The sequence below is a fragment of the Panthera tigris genome, chromosome B2 (genome assembly GCF_018350195.1).
Source record: "Panthera tigris isolate Pti1 chromosome B2, P.tigris_Pti1_mat1.1, whole genome shotgun sequence".
Lineage (NCBI taxonomy): Eukaryota > Metazoa > Chordata > Mammalia > Carnivora > Felidae > Panthera > Panthera tigris.
The window spans coordinates 93,963,954-93,986,677 of record NC_056664.1 but is presented as its reverse complement, the minus strand read 5'-3'; the positions used below and the strand labels follow the sequence as shown (position 1 = coordinate 93,986,677).

At 34.0% G+C, this 22,724-nt stretch overlaps 1 protein-coding gene across 1 annotated transcript in view; it reads right to left on the bottom strand.

Moving 5' to 3' along the window:
* LIN28B (lin-28 homolog B) overlaps positions 1–21,776 on the bottom strand; it is a 111,772-nt gene extending 89,996 nt beyond the window's left edge. Inside the window, exons 1-2 of the mRNA XM_042985328.1 lie at positions 21,543–21,776; positions 20,521–20,708 (exon numbers count right to left, since the gene is read on the bottom strand). Of these exons, the coding sequence (XP_042841262.1) occupies positions 20,521–20,708; positions 21,543–21,552 (198 nt within the window). The 5' untranslated portion in view covers positions 21,553–21,776. The remainder of the gene's footprint in view (positions 1–20,520; positions 20,709–21,542) is intronic.
* Between the last annotated feature and the right edge of the window lie 948 nt (positions 21,777–22,724).

Here is a 22,724-nt window from a genome sequence, read left to right as displayed (position 1 = left end):
CATTGTCCATTACAAATGAGGTAACTGAAAGCCAAGAATTAAGAGTTTATAATAAAAACAAAGTGACAGAGAAAGAAGAGCATATGTAAGCTAGGCAGCAATGGGCAAACGATTGAAATTTCAAGCTCTTTTTCTTTTGTTAAAAGCAGCTTCTCCAGTAAAGAAAAATGGATTAATCAGAGAAACAGACAAGGATCACAGGAACCTGGTCAATTTCTCTTAACAGCCAGCTCCACTTGTTAAAGACTCTGAAGCAGAAAGACACTGATTGTCAATTTCCTACAGAAGCTCTTTACACTGGGGAGAGTGGGGGTGGAAGTTGAAAAAGAGAAGAAAAAAAATACACACACATACAGTGGAAAGAGGAGCAAAATGAGCGCAAGATCTTAAAAACAGCAGTGTTTTAGAAAAGATAAAAAATAACACAAAGGAAACAGGCAGAGGTGAGTTTATAGTGTGGAAGGATATGTCTGCATCCTTTGTGATGCTGTATTTTTGCTAGCTAAAATAAGATGTTTCAGAACCTCTTGTGGTGTCCAACCTCAATTCTAATTAGCATTATCTTAAGAATGGGCTAAGCACCCAGGAGACAAGAGAAAATCTGTAACATGGAATATGTAACAGAAAATGATAGCAACAGGTATACCTTTTAATATATGGCAGGACTACAATGCATATCAGATTAGGGATGTCTGTTCGCTGTGGCTGTGTTGAGAAAATGAGTAGGACGGTCAACCGTTTAAGTGGACATGATACAAAAGGTTAGTGCAGTCTTGAGTATAGACTCACTCAAGTCTGTACTTGAGTACAGGAAATTACTTTCTGTGTAGAGAGAACACACATGGGTGACAACTAGTAAGCACGCGGATGACCAGATAATGAGTCAATCACTCTTGAGAAAACATTTAAAGGGGGTATAAAGGCCGTTTCCTTTCGTATTAAATGAAAATTTTTCCTTTAAGAAAGGTTTTTTATTTTCTATAAAGAAAGACAGAACCTAAAGCATACTTGCCACTTAAATTTAGGTCAGCATATGACCTGTGCATAAAAAGGAATATACACATTCGTGCCTCTCTGAAACCAATTTGGGAATTTAAGGTTGAGGGGGGCTCCTGGGAACTCCCTGCCATATGAAATTTTTAAACTCAAAGGGCTGTTTCTCCCATTTAACACCTGCATTTTCCCAGCCCAGAATGCTTTTCCTCCTTGCTGTGTGGCCAAACATCTTCCTTTTTGAAAGAAATAAAACTTCACCTTCTCTCAACTGCAAATGGCACAGACAAGACAGTTGATATGCTCTGCTTATACATACAGACTCATCAAAACTTGCATAAATCTATAAATTATAGTAACAATTATTTCATGGCATTTTATTAAATTTAATACAACTATAAGTAATTTTAAGTAATATATTTTAGAAGTAAAGATCATCTCTAAATATAGTTAGCAGAACTAAATTCCATATCAGGTAAAAAAAAATATTAATTTGCCTATAAAACTGAAAAACTAGCTGAAGATTTAATGATGACCTAAAATGTTAAACGAAATAAAAACACCTACCAATCCTTTCTATATTTTGCACAAGAAAATAAAAACAAGGGTTCCTGGGTGGCTCAGTCAGTTAAGCATCCAATTTCAGCTCAGGTCATGATCTCATGGTTCATGAGTTCAAGCCCCAGGTCGGGCTCTGTGCTGACAGCTCAGAGCCTGGAGCCTGTTTCAGATTATGTATCTCCCTCTCTCTCTGCCTGTCCCCTGCTTGTGCTCTGCCTCTCTCGCTCGCTCATGAATAAATATTTTTTTAATTAAGAAAAAAAAGGAAAACATATTAATGTAATTGTTATTGTTTTCCCTAACTTTTCCCAAATGACAAAACTTTCCAAAGGATTTAAATTTTAAAAAATTTTAAAAATCACATATTCAGATTTGTGAAATTATGAGTGAATTAAAGTAAGAAATAATGTAAATTGTTAGGTTTACTCTTATTTCCAAAAATTTACACTTCATCAATAAATATTATTTAGAATCTGTCACTCAAATGCATAGTGTTATAGGTTTATACTTTCTTTTCTCAATTTCCAAATTAATTTGTAAATCCCTATTTTTCCTATTATTAGTTTTAAACTCCTCTAATTTATAACTGGCAATAATTTGACAAAGGGAATTGAAAATTATTTTCCCTTTTTGAAAAAAACTTTTAGACAAAGAGCATAAAAAAGTAAATGATTCAAAACTAGAATTTAAGGTACAAAAAGGGGAAAAAAGAGTAAAAAAGAATTAAAGTTAAAAAACTAAAAGTTAAGCAGAAATAAGTGACTTTTATTACTGTCTTTATATTCTTCTTTTTCTAAATTTCCTATACTCAATATGTACTACATCTATAATCAGAACAATGCAATACATTAACATTCTAAAACTTAAAAGGTTAAAATGTTTCAAAATTAGCTTTTAGTCCATTATGTTTCTTAAATATGAACTTGGTGGTAATTTCTCATCCCAAACGTCCAGGCTTTCTAAAATAATTTTGGACTATATTTCTGTTTAAGAAAAGATGGTAAGATATTAATTATGAAGCACTATATATTTGATAAAGCACTTATCAAAGTTGTTAAATTAGAGGTCGTTAAATGGGGTAATTTTGCCCTCCAGGGGCCATGCAGCAATGTTGTACACATTTCTGGTTGTCGCTACTGGGGAAGTGTGCTGCTGGCATCTAGTGGGTTGAGGTCAAGGATATTGCTACCTGTCCTACAGAGCATAGGATAGCCCCTCACAGCAAAGAATTATCTGGTCCAAAAGGTCCAACCTGACCCAATGTGTCGAGGTTGAGAAATTCTGCTATGGATCATTAACCTCTGTATCTCCTCAAAAATACCACTATATGTACCCCAGAATATAATTTTTAGAATGTTCTAGAATTCAGACTTAGACTTATCTCATTGATTTTCTTTTCTCTTTCCCCCCAAACAAAACACATTCTTTTACTTTTTTCCTTATGTTCCAGTTTTCCTGAAATTGATTTCCAGAGTCTAAATATTACTGTGAGATTTTTTAAAAGTTGAAGATGCTGGATTTTGTACCTGATGTGGTTAGTCTGTGTTCCTATTTTTTACAGTGAGATAGAAGATAGAAAAGAGAGGGGGGGTGTGGGAGCTGGTGTCAGGGCAGGTACTTTCATTTTGGTTTGCTCACTGCTGTAGCTCACATATGAGGTATTCAATAATTTTGTTGAATAAACTGATGGAGCTAAGTCTTGATTAGACTGCCTACCACTAGATTCCCTTTGAGGACTGATCTACCTGCAGAAGCTCACCAGTGGAAGACCCTAACATCAAGTCATTTCAGATGCCTGCCTTTAATGCCAACGCTTCTTTATCTGATTTGCCTAATGTTCAGGTCCATGTTCTTCTAGGTAGGAACACAAGAGCAGCCTTATCAAGACTCTGATCGAGATCTCAAATATAGATGACAGGAAGCTGTGTGGCATTTTAAGATTATTTTAAAAATTACTGACTGGACATGAAGGATAAAGAAGAATCATGAGTTAGAAATGACACCAAATTCTCATATCTGAGTAACCCAATTTGGTGGAAAGTGGGAGATGGGAAAGGGTGAGAGGCATGTCCTCCAGATCGGAACTCAGTACCTATAAAAGGAAATGTAACGGGTCAAGTTCCACACAAGGGAAAAGAACAGAGGCAGAGAGAAGGCAGAGTCATAGAAATAAAAGAACAGTAAGTCTTTTAATTGTAAAATGTAAGTAACTGCTCCTCTCCTGACTGAAGAAGCCAAGTTAGGTCTCATCTCCGCTCCTGGACTTGAAACAGTTTAGAGGAGGATGCCAAGTGCTTAGACTGATAAGAGCTACCTTAGAGATGGAGTCATCTTTCCCAGGGACACAGAAAGATAGAGGTGAATATGTGAACAAAAGATTCAGAAGAAAGGAAGGAACTGCTGCTGGCTATGCAACCAACCGTTTCCACAACAAAAACCATAGATCTTTTTCACACAAGCAGATAGCAAGAGAGATTAGCCCCATCCTGCACTTGAGGAACTGACTTGCATTCATTATACTTTTTACTTCTGTTATTAACTAAGATATAGATAACTATACTTTTCTCCATTAAGTTTCATAGTGTGTGGTTAGTCTCATTTATTTGCTAAGTTTGGGCCCTGCCATCCCTTTATACTAGATATCCTTTTCTGCATTATATCAGAATATATATATACATATACGCGTGTGTGTATATATATATATATATATGTATGTATGTGTGTGTATGTATATATATGTATATATATATGTGCATATATATACACACATATATATATACATACACACACAATTTTATAAGTTAAAAAAACACACCAACAAATAAAAAGTTAAGAAACAAAGACAAAAAGAGAACAGTCAGGATACCGATTATTCTCCTTTCAGGCATGAGACTAGACACTTAGAATACACTAACTCAGAGTCTTGCAATGCTATAAAATTAGTACTGCTACCTGATTTTTATAGATAGGAAATCTGAGGTAAGGTAATGTGAGAAAATTCAAACAGCTGGCCAGAACGGGAGCTGGGATTCAAACCCAGGTCTATGTCACTCCAAGGTCTCCACGATTTGCATTTCGTATCATTTCATCTCCCTAATGATATTGCCACTTAAAACATTTATTGAATATCCAAGTCAGTGTTCTCTGGACTTAAGAAGAGAAGTAGGTTAGTCCTTCCCCTCCAATAAACTGCACACACTTTATAGACTTAGCAATAAACTATGGTAATAAATATAGCACAGAAGCCACCATCTTTTCTGCTAAAGGCTGGAATGGAGAAACCCAAAAGTGTTCTGCATTTACCATATATAACTCAGCGTAGAACCAACACGTAAGTGACATAAAAAGCAAACTGACAATAAATTGAACACTAGGTTTTCTTTCAAATGAGGTGAGCTTGCATATCTCTTTCGGACAATATGAATTCAGCTAGTTCCCTATAAGCCAAACCACTTTTTTTTTTTTTTTTTAAATAAACCATATCTTCTTATCCAATGGAAGACGGGAGGAAGATGTCCCTAATGTAATGTGTTTTCATTACTCAAGAAATTTTTTTGAATAATAATTATATGAAAAGCATGCACCTATGTATTGTAGGGAATACAAAATTTGGTAAAACAATTCCACTTAGAACACTTAGAACTTACAATTTAGTAGGAGAATATATAACAGAAGATCATCAGTGCAAGTGACCCCATTATTTATAAAGAGTTTTGGAGTTTATAAGGAACTCAGCAATACTAGCTAGAATAAGGAAAGGCCTCAGGACAGAAGGACCTGAATCTGGGGCTGGAATCTGAAAGATGGTCAGGCTTTCCGAAAACAAATGCAGGAGGAATTTAGGGAAAAGACAGTATTATCTGCGCAAAGGGGAAAAGATAAAGAAATGCAGGGTATGTTTACAGTGACAGATTCTAACTGGCAAATCAGACAATTTAAATAAGAAGTATGATAAGAAAAATTTGTAAGTAGAATCAATCAGATCATGAAGACCTTGGAGGCCTGGCTAAAAAGTCTAAAGTTTATTCAGAAAACAAATAGCCAATGAAGCTTCAGAGAATGAGGACTTTAAAGAAATTCACAAACAGCTCTGACCGGGGAAGGACAACTGCCTGATCACACACTGGCTGAGGTCATGATCTCACAGTTCATGAGTTTGAGCTCCACCTTGGGCTCTGTGCTGATGGCGTGGAGCCTGCTTGGGATTTTCTGTCTCTCTCTCTCTCTTTCTCTCTCTCTGCCCTCTCCTGCTTGCTCTCTCTCTTTCAAAAAATGAATAAACTTTTAAAAAAAAGCACAGGGGCGCCTGGGTGGCGCAGTCGGTTAAGCGTCCGACTTCAGCCAGGTCACGATCTCACGGTCTGTGAGTTCGAGCCTCGCTTCAGGCTCTGGGCTGATGGCTCGGAGCCTGGAGCCTGTTTCCGATTCTGTGTCTCCCTCTCTCTCTGCCCCTCCCCCGTTCATGCTCTGTCTCTCTCTGTCCCAAAAATAAATAAAAAACGTTGAAAAAAAAATTTAAAAAAAAATAAATAAAAAAAAGCACATTAATATAAAATTTAAGCAGACACAAAATGTTGTTGGAACCCAGAGATTTAAGAGCACTGCTCTAGGAATCATACTGCTGGTTCAACTGCATGAAATTAGGCTATCTGCCATTCTAAGATCATTTCTTCATCTGTAAAAATGAGACAATTAATAGTAACTCTTTTTTCAGAGTCAAAATTTAATGGATACAAAATGCTTAGTACAGTACTTGGCACATGCAAGCACTCTATACAAGTTACATGATAACTACTGTTACCATTCTGTGCCATTGTTACTGAGGTATGATTACCAGCATTGCTATAGTATTCTTGTGTTGACAGAACAGAAGCCTGGGTTGAGGGGAGCACTGGTGCATACCAGTGGTTTGGGATGACTGGGACATAGGATCAAATGGTGGCAAATGGTGTAGTCTATCCCCAGGCATACGGTAGTGGGAATTTATCAGTAATATCAAGCAGCTAAAAAACAAAACAAAACAAACATAAATGTCTGTTTATCTGGAGAAGGGTTAGACCAATAGAAAGAAATATGTAAGTGCATTCTAACTGTATTTTTAAAGTTATTCTATCCAAAAGACTGCTTAAAGTTACCATTTTTATATTACCTTACATAACTTGCTATTATATTTTTGTATTTGCACTTTAAGTACATAATATTTAAAATTTTCAAATTATCTTTGGTTCATTCCTTAAAAACTATGTATTATGTAATATTTACTTTTATTGTCTATTGATACAAATTATGAGTTGGTTTTTTTTTACGTACTTATTTATTTCAGCAATGTCTACACCCAATGCGGGGCTCGAACTCATGGCCCCGAGATTCAGAGTTGCAGGCTCCTCTGATTGAGTCAGCCAGGGATCCCTAAATTATGACTTCTAAAATCCTCATTAGGCTAATTGTGAGATTCCATTACCATTCTGCTTAAGTTTTTCAAACCAGGGTCAACAAGGAGAAGAGGCTTAAATGCATGTGGAGCTAAGTAAGGGATTACCCTGTAAGATGGAGACGTGCTAGCAGAAATACCTATAGTACAATGGAAGAAACTTGGGCCCTTCAGCAATCTTACAGTTTATAGTGTTTACCCCACTGACTGCATTTTTTACTCCCCTTGGGAAAAAAAGAGTTTTGTGAACAACCTAAGGAAATAATTACAACACTTCTAGATCTATCAGTATCAATTTATTTTCACTGTTAGCTTATTTTATGATTCAGTTTGTGGATTCAAAAGTCTTCCTCTAGGCAAAAGTATGTTACACACAAAAAATATTATCTTCAGATGACAGTGACGTAGAGTAAAACATTTCATGTACACTTTCTTTGGAAATTTAGGAAAATACTACAAATATCATTAACTGTTTAGAAATGTTAATATTGCCTAACCATCCATTGCTTTTGTTTATAACTCATCCTCCTCAGTGTTAGGAAAATTACTGGCAATAGCCACTGGATAAAGTATAAAGGATTTAACCAAGGCTAAGTAAAGACAGAAAAGTGGACTAGGTTAGACTTTGCTAATGCCTAAACAGACAAAGTAGACTTCCTTTTGAGTAACTACAGTAATATCCATCTGTACCAAAACCAAATTTTAAATTGACTTGGAATAAATTTGAAAAACCTCTTATTATCTATAATTAACCTCTTCTCAACCATTCTCCTCTCCAAGGGATGATACTTCTGCTAAAGACAGACACTTTGTGCTGAGTGATTGCTTTTTCCTGGTATCTCTAAGAGCTAGGGCCTCAGGCTTCCTTCCCGAATAGGCGAGAGGAGGGGGAGGGGGGAAAAACAAGGGAAGGAGACTAAAGAGAGTCCACTTAGGGCCTTCATAATTCCTAGTGGCAGATCAAATGATGTGTTAGGGCAGAGAATAATTTGGGAACAACACAGTGCTTTAATAATTTCAGTAATTTCTTTTCTCAATTTACAGCTAAAATTTTTAAAAATAAGTCAAAATAATGAACTCTATTGTACTAAAATCTCACTCTGAAAACATTTTCCTATGTTTTATGAGATTTTCCAAAAATCATTTGGATTCTGTAAATTTGGGTAATTGAATATATATCAAACACTAAATATCACGAGAAATTCTGAATTACTTTTATACAGATTAATGGTTTAATAGTGACCAGATACTTTTAAAAGTGAAGGCAGAAAGGATGGAAAAGTGGTCAATACCTAACAAGACCATTTCCCAAACATTATTTGTTAACATTTAAAAAAATCTAATTGTCTTTCCAAAAATAAATACCCAACACTAAGATAAAGAATATGTACTGAAACAAATGCCCATATTTACTTGGCCCTATGAAGTTTATTTTCAGAGAAAGAAAATCCAGAATCATATGGTCACAGTAACCCACATGAAAACAAGTAACAATACCCCAAATGGCATTAATCCCACAAATGAGCTTTATTTTGAACAAACATGAAGTCACTTAACGCCATATAAAATCATTTTAAAAGTTACTTTTCTCTGTACAAGTTAAAAAAAAAATTATTGCAGAAAAAAGCCCAGAAAGTTATAAAAGGAAAATGCTCAACTTTTTGCCTTCTAATACCAAATTTTGTTTGGGGAGGGGGAAGCATGTAGTACACACACACAAAAAAACCCAGTAGCAATTTTTTAAACATAGGTTTTGTTTAATTTTTAATTTAAACTTACAGTGTCACTAAGACACTAAATGGATTATTTCAACAATAAATATCAATACTAGATTTAAACACTTAATAATAGCCTTGGTGTTTTATGAATAGCTTGCTACCCAAATGTAAATGAGGGAAGATCACAGAGAGAAAGGCACCCTAAACTTTTCCCCAAAGCAAAATTGTAGTGACAGTTGAAACATTAAATAAAATGTCAATAAATATTTACATGAATTAATTAGGCAGAAACTGAAATATTCAATTGCAAAACACATGCAAAATAAATCACTTGCTATAAATTTTAATGTCACTAAAGCATGGACCAACACATTAATTACAGACTTCATACCAGATCCCTGTTATTGAAAAGCTGATAACCTACCATTATTAATAGAAACTTAAGAAGATTTTCTATATCTCTACAAATTTTTCATATTTTCAAATCTAATTAACCAAGTCATCCTGGATTGATAACAGAATCATTGGATTAAATATCACTGTCCTTTAAGATCTATGACACTATAAAAATGTAAGAAACAATGCTTTTCTTAATGGAAGGACAGTCTGGAACATTTTATTGAAATAAAATATTTTAAATAAAAACACATCCTAGATTTTAAAATAGTATTCTTCTCAAAAGTCTTTTAAAAGTATTAACGTGCTTAGAAATATGTGCCAAAGAACACTATATTTTAAAAATCTTTGAGATGATACTCTTAAAACTACCATTGTCTCCAACATTTTACTTATTATTTGGTGGCAGCTATACTATTTACTAAAAGATAATTTAAATATTTAAAAAGTTTAAGGACAAACAAAAATAACTTTAAAGATTAACTATTTAATGTTCCATACTAAATCATAACATCATGACTAAATCACCAAATTAGAACTAAATATCAACATTTATCCTCATATTATCTAACTTCATAGTAAAACATTTGTCTATTGATATTAATAGCCTAAGAGCTCAATAGCATTTTCTCCCAAACAGCCAGCTATACTGCTTATTATTAGCAAGAGATTAAATGGAAGAGGAACAAGAGAAAATATATACAATTCATTTCTTCTTACATTTACATGCAGTCCTATAACACATTTCTTTCTTCTTTTCCTACCAGCAATTTTTCCTTGATAAATCATCCCAAACACCACCCCTGTTTTCTTTACACTGTGAGTTCTGAGGATAAGCTACAATTCAGAAACCCCAAATAGATGCCAAAAGATAACAGAAAAATAAGTACACTAAGAAACTACCACAATGTAGATAAAAAGATGAGTATTATTTTATTTTAAAAATCTATTTAATATCTTTTTTTGGCTTCCTAAAAAAAACAGCAGCATGAACGTCAAATGAGGTATAGCTGTTCAAAAACAAATATTTTAATGCATAAAACACATGAATTCAATAATATTTCAACAAATATTTCATCCAAACATAAAACTTTTGATATCTTATTCATTTTGAGATTCACTTCCATCCTATCTGTAACTAACCAAAAGGGAAGTCACATGACTTACACAATGAAAGAGAAAGAACAGTTTTCTTTCCTTTCCTTTCTACAGGAAGAAACAAAAGCTTGGTATTAGCTATCCAAGGCCAATGGGTGGGGCCTGCAAGCCAAAAAGCTGTAATGGATTGAGGTTAATCTTAATGGGGGCCCACTTTAACCTTCTGAAAGCATCAAAAATGTGAAAATTGCAACCAAAGCTTACAGAAAATAACAGGCACTTAATGTAACTTAGTTTCCACAACTAGAAAATTCTACAGGGACATAATTCAGTTTATAAACAATGTTGCTGCTTTTGTTGGGGTAAAATCACCTAACTGTGATTCCCTACACAGATACACACACCATCCCCCCACTGGCACACAGATACTTCGCAAGCTTCTTGAATAAATAGGAGTATCCAATGTCCTGGGTGATGGGTGGTCCTGAGGTCCTGAACTAGAGCTGTATACTTTTAAGGGATGCTGAGATAAGAACAAAGTGTTTTGTGTTTGTTTAAACCTGACTCTATATTTAAAGTCTTCACACCATTATTGATAAAGTTAACAAACTTGTACTATAGTTGATTCGAGCAAATTTTAAATGTCAGTATAAATGCTAGAAATTAGGCACATGAAAACAAAATAAATATTTTGGGATTTTTTTTAATAGATCTGATTGAAATTAACTAATTCAATTTACTTAAAGATAATCACTACATTTCAAAGGCATAAAATCTCAACCTGATGGAATATCATATCATCACACTCGTTCCTGACGGCGTGCTTTTACAATATCTTATGAAAGAACATATATTTAAATAACATTATACACACCAAATAAGCTGCAATGCAGTGAAAAACTTCTAAATTAGTGAAATCAACCCACGTAGAGTCACAATCAAGCATCAACTATTATGCCCATATTTAAACTCCAGGCTTTATTATAAGTCTGATAGAAAGAGATTTTTTACAGAGCAGAAAGGCAGGATTTACAAGTGGCCCAAGGAAAAGATAAGCAATGAATAGTTCTGACCCCAGCTTCTCTGGCTTGATCAAGTGGGTCTGCAACCTGAGCCAAAGGGCGCAAATTCCTCACCATTCAAAATCCTTCAATGGCATGGGGGAGGAAACAGTGAAAGGGACAAACGTGCAAGTCCAACTGTCCTTAGATTTAGTATTCAACTAAAAATTTTAATTAGAGAGTTAAATAAATGAACTCAATACTCTGATTAAATTTCTGACTCATAGTTTAACCAGTCCTAAAAAGAGAAGGTTTTTTTTTTCACTTGTTAAAATTGAAAAAATTTATTCATTTATCTTTGTAAATGTATGGCTTACATAGAACTGTGTTAGGTATGTGTTTCTAATATCATTTAATCTATTTAAGGATGTTGTTGAAGGTGGAATTAGTCTCCAAATATAAGCGTTTCCATACTATAAGCAAATTGATGTATTATTAAAATCCTACTTTGGAAAAACAGTTGATAGAATTCATTCCAAACTCCACAATATATCACTGATTCACTAAGTATTTAAAGCAACAGATACAACCTGTGTTGTCAGACTTCTGTTACAGACTGAACTAAGGATAAAGAATTCAACTGAATGAAGAAAATGTTAAGATAACAGAATTTAAGCATATAGTATCTGGGAACATTCTAGCTACTATCATTAATGGCCTACGCAACTGTTTACAAAGCTTAAGGAAATAAACAGTCATGAAGAAATCGTGGCCGGAGTAAAATTAATTTGAATTTTACATACATAGCACAATAAAACTTAATAAAAATCTTAAGGTTATTAGCAAATTACACTTAAAAGACTTTGAAATAAATGACAACTTTAAGATTAACAAAGTAATAAATGAAAGTGGGCTTTTTTAAAAAAAAGTAGACTGTTATAACAAAAGGGTAAAGCAGCTGGTAAAAGTTAAGTGTATTATTAAAAGCACAATGAAATGATTCTAAGCATTGGTAAAGATAGTTTTTACATATGAAATCTGAAAACTATGTATTTTAAGACATGAAAAATCGCTGTATTTAGCTCAAAATCTGAAAAGTAACATTTATTGTTTTATCAGAGTTTTCCCCCAAATTAAATGGACAGACATTGTGTAACTAGATTTATAAAAAGAAAGTGAATAGTCAATGGAAAAAAATGATCCACTGCTTTTGTACCTCATATAAAAAGAATGAGAATTGGAAAGATCATATTAAAGATTCTGCGAAGAAGAAAATAAAAAGAATATATAGCAAACTGGAGAGCAGAACTCTTTTTTTTTTTAAGTTTATTTATTTATTTTGAGAGACAGAGACAGTGTGAGCATGGGAAGGGCAGAGAGAGAGGGAGAGTCAGAGTCCCAAGGAAGATCCACACTGTCAGTGCAGAGCCCCAGCGTGGGGCTCCAACTCTAGAAACTGTGAGGTCATGACCTGAACCAAAATCAAGAGTTGGAAGTTTAACTGACTGAGCCACCCAGGTGCCCCTGGAGAGCAGAACTTGCAAATCTATCATCCAACAGTGCTTTACACCTACTATGTGATCGATAACAAAGTAGCTGAATAGACATCGAGCCAGGAACTTTCTAGAGTAACCGTTTTCTTACAAGTCCGTACTTTTATACAATAAACCATCTTGTCAATTTACACCTCTAAGAATGTTTACTCAGTTGAGATATAAATTCATTAAATTTCTGAAAAGAAATATGAGTATCAATAAACCTAATTATGCTCTTTAGGTAAACAATGAGTTTCTGCTGCATAAAAAAGTACCATAAGGATAAATGAAATTAAGACTGAAGATCAGTGAAATGCATACTAATTAATCTCACTTTCACAAACACAGAAACTACTAGTAGAAAGGTAATTTGCATAATTCAGATAAGTTCAGACTGTATTTGATAACTGAATTGTAGCTTAGGTCTAAGGTAACAAAAAGAGTCAGGTGAGTTAACCAGTTACTATGACCTATCAATAATCATATAGAATAACTGAACCTCTTGTCTTCCAGGGTGACTACAAATGGACACAAGGGAACTTTTTGGGGTGATGAAATGACTGTGGTGGCGGTTACATAATTTGTCAAAACTCATCTAACTGTATACTTAAATTTGGTGAATTTTATTCTATATATTATACTTCAATAAGCAGACAAGGCAAAAAAATAAATGACATGAGCTTATTACCTTTCAAAACCTCTGATAATTTTTGTGATGAGGGTATAAGTAAAAATGCAGTGCTCAAAATAAAGATTAAAACGAAAACCCGGTACTGTTACAATTCTTAAATTATTTTCATGTGTACTACCTCAATGAACCCTTACCCTAACCCACAAAAATAGGGAGAAAAAATATTATTGAACACATTTCACCCATGGGAACACTGAAGCTCAGAGGAAGTGACTAGTCAGAAGTAAGAAAACCACCAAGTGGCAGAGCCAGATCTAAACCTTCGTTTCTGATGCTTTATCCCTTACTCTACCACACTACCTCTTCTTAGAAATGCTAACTATGTACAACAAACATCACTGAGCCTTTACTCTCTGCCAGGCTCAGTGTTAAATGCTCTACATGTGTAATAACATTTAATCCTCATAATAACCCTATACTAAAGTGGTCACCGCTTTGTCCCCTCCCTTTACAGGACCCTGAGACACTGACAAGGTTACTCACTTTCCCTACAAACAATAAACTGGGATTTCAACAGTGATCTTTTTGACTAGAAGCTCTGCCACTGTACAGTACCTCACAAGGACTAAATAATTAGTATTAGAGCAAAAAGTATTAAATTATTGCAGCAGGTCTACTTAAAACAGTATTTTTTCCCTCAGCTTACACTGAAGAATACACAACTGGATATGTACAACTAAATACTCAGGTAAAATCTCATGATAAAACTATTAAAACAATCTATGTAACCAAGTCATTCCCACATCTCAATTTATATCCTGGTATTTTCAACAATATTACACAATATTTTATGCCATAAAATTATAATAAAATGCTTTGTAGTTCACTGCAATGGAGATTAAGCTATTAACATTATACAACACATTTTGCCCAATTTTAAAGAGAGCACATAAAAGAAGGTACCCACTTAATTTTCTACTATGAATATATGCCACTGAAAATAACCTATCTGTGATTTTGTTGTGACAAGGACTTGTTTACAGTTTAGTTTGTTAAACACACTTGCCAGGCAAATTATATGACAGTTATCTCTATACTTCACAACATCCTGAAAAGTCAGGTATTAATTACTCCAATTTGCCACTGATTGTGGAAAGAAAGATAAGACTAAATCTATGAGTCTTATGCTAGACAGCATCTCCAAACAGTCAAATATTTAGATACTGGGCAGGAGGCTGTAATCTTCAGATAATTTTCCAATTTGTTGCTAGATGGAAAGTAAGATTAATCTTGATGTATCAAAATGCAATACAACAAATATTTTCGTTACTCTTTTAATAGAAGCACTCATTAAAAGACAATTTTTAAATGTACCTTACTGATCCACAATGTACTTTCTTAAATATATTACTGTGAACTTTTCAATATCAGAAGATGTTATAATCAAATTATTTTAGAGAAAAATGTAAACCATTTATGTTTCTATGGACTGTTTATGTTACAATGCCATAACCTATAATAACTATATACTGAACTATATACTGAATTTCTTGTTACTTAAAATTCAGTGAGAAATATCTCAAGATATAAAGAACTGATAATAAGAAAGTATTTTATTTCACATGTAGTTCCAAATCAAGTCCAAAGAATATCATACCTTAAAGTAATACATTTCCAGTTTAACTAATCAGAAATATCCTCACTTTATTTGCTTAGGTTATACTTGGATTAGAAATAAAAACACAGCACACCACATTTTTAACTCCAAACTTTTAGGTTAATCACAATACCAAAAGAACTACTCAGTTAAGATAAACAAAAAAACCATCTGCAATATCTATGTAATTTCTGAACAGAAAGAATTCTGGCAAATTTAAATAATAAGGGTTCCTTGCTGCCCCAAAACAACAAAATTTACAACAATAAACTCACTTTTTATCTACCATGTTGAATGCAGGCAAAAAAGAAGTTGTTAACTTTTTATGAAAACCAAGCATTCTAAGATCAGTTAAAGGTAGGTTAAAGTTGTCATGCCACAAGTAAGTTGTTTCTCTCTTACGTATTTGTTTAAAAAACAATCCTTTGATTTATTGCCTTCATTTTTTGTGAAGTCTTTTAAAAAAGAAGAATCAAAAATGAGGAAAATATCTAAGACAACAATGATCTTTATTCATTTTTATTGAAGTATAGTTGATATTCATCAATACTATTTAACATGAAGACTGTCTTAAATGTTCCCAATTCATACTTCATGTTTAAACTGAATTAGAATAAAAGTATCTTTTTAGAAGTAAACAAAAAAGGGTCTTGAAAATGGACCAGCATTTGAAAATCAGAAGTATCCAATATCTGTAAAGACAATAAAAGTCATAAAATTTGGATTTAAATGACTTCAAATATGATTTTATGATTAAATAGCTTTATTTCGTTTGGGATTCTTCCAAATTGGGCAAATCATCTTGAAAACCTGGTAGCATTAGGAACCATTTTCAAATATGAAATTATACATAACTCGCTAACAAATGAGCTCTGTTATATGATATTTTTTTAATTTCCAGGATTTTACTTTGTCTAAATAATTTTTGAAACTGACATTTTCAAGAGTCCCGAGAATAATAATAATCACATCTATTCTACATGTGAAAAATGTTTTCATGCCAAACTACGATAAAAACAAAGATGACTAATAAGTTGGTGATGAAATACTATGAAAAATCCTTAAACATGAACACACTGGAGTAAATGTTTTCATAAATTGTATAATTAATTAATCACTGAGACATGAACTCTATTCTTCATCAACTGAACTGCATATATTTCAAATGTTCATATATTTAAAAACTGTTAATCTCCAAATGTTTTTATACCCTATACTATTAATAAAAATGCTTTAAATTTATCTGTTACAGTAATTATTCTTATTTCTTCTGTTTCCATTACTTTGAGATGTTTTCTGAACAAAGTAATAAAAGGAACATAAAATATATAAAATCGCCGTAATATGGACAATTGTGTTTTCCATTAAGATCAAACTACAAACCAGAAATAAAGAGCATAAGATGAAAATGTCAACATATTTGAAAGGTAAATTAAGAATTCCAACCAAATTATTAATACGTATTTAAGCCTATCAAGTAATGGTAGGTGAATTAGTCATTTTGAAATTACTCCCTTTGAGAAGAAATTCTTACATAAGTAGTGAAATAGATGAAATACATTTATGTTAAAAATTCTGTATACCATAATTGATGGCAAAGAATTCCAAATATATAACTAACAAACAAAGAAAATATTATGCAAGTGAGCTGAAGAGAGGGCAGTAAGGAGAACGGATTCTATCCCTCCCCTGAACAAAATAAAGTTTATCTCATTGAGAGAGAGAATATTTATTTGGAAATAAGTATCAAAATTTATGTAAAGAAAACGTAAATGATAATAAACATCAACAGGTAGTTACTGGGTAACACTGCCCCTCTCCAAAAGGATCTCCTTTTAATTATCATGTGACTTATCTAAAATATTATCAAATATTTAAGTCCTATCAAAGTTTATAACATTTCAAAAAGTTACAAGAGAACTTTCCAAGTAATTTAAACATGTTATCCCACAACCTGTGGATGCAATTTTTTTAACTGTTAATAATAAACTAATAGAAGTTATTAATTATTAACACTTACACACTAACTGTACATTGATGACATCACCTTACTAGTAACCTAGACTTACAAATCTGTATTAACCATGTATGCATATTCTTACTTCAATTGAAAGACTAATCTCTGTGTTTTGCACTGGATTCTAAAGTAAGAAATTCCTACAAATATACCCTAATTACAAATAAGTCATCATGAAAACTGTCAAATTTTAAACATTAAATATTTTAAGGAACAACTCGAAAGCAATAAGCTCTAAGGAAATTCACAAAATATTTACACATTCTTGTAAGTTTTTACAAATATTATTAAACACTATCAGGTTTCCATATTAATGTGTCAGAATACATATAATTATTACCAATCCATAATCATATGACCATTTAAATCACAGTATTAGGAAGTCAAATAAGACTGACATTTTAAACCACCAATGGTCACACACCATCCTCAAACAGCAGAGTCCTCACTGCATTTATCAACAATTAAGGACAGGGAAGGTACATTAGCTAAGTCATATGTTTATTTTTGAGAAGTTGGTGACATTACAGAGACTAGAAGAAAGTCTGACTGTATTCTTGCAAACATACTTTAAGTAGAATTATGTAAGAATGTACAGCTCTATTTTAAAAGTACACATGCATATCTTCATTTCATAGCAACTGAACAATATATACGTATCTTCATTTCATAGCAACTAAATTGTTTTTGATGTGCAGTTCTTTGCAGTCAGGATTTTTTTGCTATTCCTATTTAATTGTATGTTTTTTATATATTTATTTATTATTGAAGTATCTGTAGTTAATATCTTTTCAAGAGAAAAAAATCCTGGGAGCCTTGGCATAAATTTTTAAATATTATATTAAACTAAAATTATTTTTTCATTTCCCCAAATATATACTATTAAAAATGTTTCATAATACTTAAAAAAATCCAATGACACGTGTACTTCTGAATACTCAAAAAGAAATTGCATGTATTTAAAATAATGATATTGTACAGTTAAACATTTAAAATTCCTAATTATCTACAATGCTTATTCTTTTATAACAAAATTGCACATAGACATAACAGGGAAAAAATTAATTTGAATGATACATTAATGTGGTATGCTTTCAAAAATTCTCGTACAGTAAAAATGGCAATAAAAGAATGATTTTAAAAGTATTTTAAAAACTCTTGTAAAATGGTCCTGAATTGCAACCTGATTGTGTAAGTGATGCTGACAAGATACCTGCACAGATCATTTACGACCATCTAATTGTTACTTGAAATTGCCTGGCTACAATCTGTAGGATTCTGCCTTTTTCAGAACAATTATTCATATGATTTATATGAAATTTGTGTAAGTCCCAATAGAAGACAGAAATTCCTCCCAAAGCCTAAAATCAAGAAGAAAAAAATAAAGCAATAATTTTCCCTAGTGAAAAAGTGAAACATATTTCAAAAAACGAGTACTGTAGCCATCAAAAAAACTCCCTAAAGTATCACTTTCTAATTTCAAATTTAAAGAATATCACTGCTCTTTTTTTACATCACAAAAATGCTAATACTTAAGTTTTATCAACTTTTTTACATACTTCTTCCCAAGAATGTATCTAGATAGATCCTCCTGAAAAATACATTTTATCTCCCCATTTTAATACGTTTTTAAGTAAATACATGACTTGTAACAGAGGATTAAAGCAATTGAATGTTAATAATCTATAGTTGTACTCTAGAAACTGTTTACAATCTATAAATAAAACTTTTCCCACAATAGGGTATTTCATAATTCAGTGGACATACATATGTTTACCAACATATAATCCTTAAATACCTTAAGTTTGGATGTCTTGTGGCTCTCAACATTAATATTGGTTAATAAAATGTCTAGCATTTGAAAATATTAAAAGGAAAACATAGAAAACCAAATTATAACAAGGTGTGATCAAAGAAGAAAAGGGCTATTTTTTTTCATTCATCTATAAAACAAATTTATGAGATCGTAAAGAACAATTTAACAACCTAAAGAAGGTTCAAAGTGGGGAAAGCCAGAGCCTGAGAGAAAATGAATTTGTCAATGATTTCAAGTCATTCAGTCTAGGGAGGGAAAAAGCTGAAAATGTAGGTTCATTTTACAATATAAAGTAGGAGGCATAAAATCCAGTAGCCTGTCTATGGACTTCTATTTACATATTTAAACCCTGTTTCAATTCACAGATTATGCTGATCCTTCCACATGTAAACAGCCAATAATGATGGCCAGGCCTTTAGGAAAGGAAAACATACACCACGCAGCAAGGTCAGGAAGCTACCAACCACCACAGGACAACAGATCAAAACAGAATGGTTTCATATGTTTCTATTGTTTATATACTTAATTTTAAGATGATATTCCTTGGGGATAAAGGAAGTTGTAAATATTACCAGGAAGGTGCAATACAGTATCAAATAAAATATATAATTTTCATAAAAGTATACTATTTTCTCCATGTATCTGTCAGGCAACCTGTGGTACTGAATGCCATTCATTCAATTTTTAATACTTAAATGTCAAGCCAAAACAAACCTCTTTGGTCTTAAATCCCTTTACTCCTAAGGATTCATTACAGAGAATTAACTTCTTTCAATGCAATAATCAAACCTGCAAATTATAAATATATATTTTTTTTACTATGATGAGATTAAGCAATAGAGAGGAGTAAAAATGGAAGAGGTATTAATTTACTTGTTTCTGGGTAAATTTTTGAAAATGATAAGCAATGACATTCTGTTTGGTATTTAAGCATCTTAAAAAAATTACAACACAATATAAGCAATGGTGGAAATTTACCCAAAGTGGCAGACTAGCACATTTTAGACACACAAGCTAGAGCCACAGCTGGCCACATGCTTTTTTGAGTTCAGTTTCTTAAAGAGACAGTCTCCTTGGACCTATGCCCTAAAAGGGAGCACATTTCTAAATGTCTGACTACCAACCAACCTATCCTTGGGCATTTCATCAAATCCATGGTAGACCAATAGTGTTCTATCTTATTTTACTGTGAAATCAAATTATTTTTATTTAAACCTACAAACGACTACCAGGGAGGCAGAAATATAATAGGGGAAGCTGGTGTGACTAAAGATGTCTAAAAGGTGTCCTACAATAGCAAAAGTTTGTTTGTTTGCTTTTTTAAACTTAAGTGATCCCTGTTTCTTCATTCATTTCCCCATTCATTCACTAGGCACAGACGACGAAGTATATTGTAACCGAGAACACCGGAAGCTACACTACAGCAATTTCGCTGTCGAATGAAGAGGAGAACTTGCTAATAAAGTCAACCAGCAGCCAAGCGGTGAAATTTCAAAGATTTCATTTTCTGTTTAGGAAAAGATACCCAGTAAGGGGTCCATACACATACCGGATTAACTCCTGACTGCAAGGAAGATTTTGTCTTTCAGCGTATGACCACCGACAAAACTACTGACCAAATCCTGCACATGGTAAAAGGAGAAGAGGGGGAAAAAGTTTGGCTTACTTGGTGCACAAACACATCGACTGGAATATCCAAGGGGCTTCCCTCTCGGTTTATCATGGAGATGAATCCAAATCCCATTCGCACATTGAACCACTTACAGTGGCCAGTTCCGTGCAAAACCTGGGATTCCTCCTCTGCCTGCTCCGGCAGCTTCCCGGGCCCTTCACCACCACCTTTGCCTGCCCCGCCTGAGTAGAACAGGACAAAAAAAAAGTCAGTTAGTCTGTATTCCCAAACTGTTCGTTGAAAGAGAAAAAAACTGCTTGGGGGTGGGGGGTGGGGGGTGGGGGAAGGAAACAGAAAGAAACTCCAATAAAGGTTGATTCTTTTCTTCTACAGAAAATATTTAAAATGAAAGGGTTAAAAGGGGAAGCGGGGGAGGAGGGAGCCACACTGCTCTATCGATCACATCAACTTCCACTTTTCTGTACATACGTGTACTTTTTCATTTAACTCCATTTTTTTCGGCCACATATTACGATTACAGCATGCGATACTTTACTTGCATATTGCTGGTTTAACACTCGTCCCATTTACAAAAAGAAAATTTCGGCGTAACTATTCTCTCCGGCGGGCACGAGGAGAAAAGAGAAATCGTGAAGATGGTTAGAGCTAGTTAATACACATGCAGCGGTAGTGAATCCAGGGTTATTTGCAATGTGCATTCCCCTCCCCCCAATAACTTTCAATTAAAGTTGGGGTGGAATGGGGGAGGGGGCAGGTGTATAAAAGTTTTCTCGGGCTCACTAACTGAAACTGCGCTTAATCACACTCAAACAATTCAAACAATAGCCCCCTGAAAGCTTTTCAAGTTGTGAATCAGTGTGGGCGGTACAAAACATTTTTGGAGATCTATAACAATAGGTTGCAGAAAGCCCCATTGCGCGATGGGGAGTGGGGGTAATGCCCAGTATTGGGGTAAAAGGGGAAGGGAGGACGGGCAAAGAAGGGTGGGAAAGGGGGAGGGGGGGAGAGAAAGGAAGAGAGAAAATCACAGTAAAACAATAGAAAAGAAAATTAACCTTCGGCCATGTTGCCCCACGGGCCCTCTGCTCCAAACTCGTGAGATGAAAACTTTCCCTTTGGAACGGAGTGATCTTCTGAATCAATCTAACATCTTGATTTTGTGCGATCACAAATTTAGCTCGCATGGTCTAATGTGCTTTCCCTCTTTTGATTTTTTTCTCTTCTCTCTCCAGTTTCTGGCCCCCTGAGCCACGTGACTTTGTCAATTACATGCTTTCTTGCTACTAATTTCACCTCGGATCCTTAAGGGGCTGGCAAGAGGAAGAGATAACCAATCGCCATTTCATCTATGCTGACATCAAAATAATTTATGAATGAACATGAAAAACTCAAACATGTTATCTTAAAGACAATTTGGGACGCTTCTTTGCGATAAATCAGAATGCTGATTTCGTGCTTTTACTTAGACACAATGGAGGGTCCTTGTGAATCGTCGATTTAGAAAAAACGGCACGGTCATATATGTGCACACGCGTGCCTTACACACAAGCCTGTCTAAATAATCTCATTTAGGGGGAAAAAGTCCTCTAAATAAAGCAACCAATGTTACGCTGTTTCTCCCCTAAGAAGTCAGCTGCTCCGTAACAGTCAACCTGCTTGGGGCAAAGAAATTCATATTTAACTCAATTCTGAGAGGAAAATGTGTAATTTACAAAGGACCTAATTAAACCTAATTACATCTCCATGAAACTTGAGATAATAGTAACATACACCTACAATAAGACCAAAGCACACATTTCCCTGATCGTGCCCCGAAATTTTTTTAGATTTAAAATTAGATCTTGCTGGAAAAATCGCTAGCACGTTCATGTACTCAATTTATGTTTTGGTTCATCATCTCGGAACATTTTGAACGGGGAATTGTACTTCACAGGTTTCTCCGCCATCTCTTTCCGGGGGAGGAGATGTGATTAATGACTTCCTAAATAACAGCCCAGTTTTCCAGCCTAACATAGAGTGAACCTCAATCAGTGGCGATTGTTCCCCAAGAGCAAGACGACGTAGGGCAGGGAGGGGGAGGGGAGCGCCAGCACAGGCTGCAGCAGAGCCAGAGAAAGGGGGGGGGGGGAGAGGAAAAAAAGCGGGCACGGGCGGGGGGAGGGGAGAAGAAAGGGGACAAGTGGAGTAGAAAAGGTAAATTCGTATCATACTGATTGGACCCTGACATTTAAAAAGTC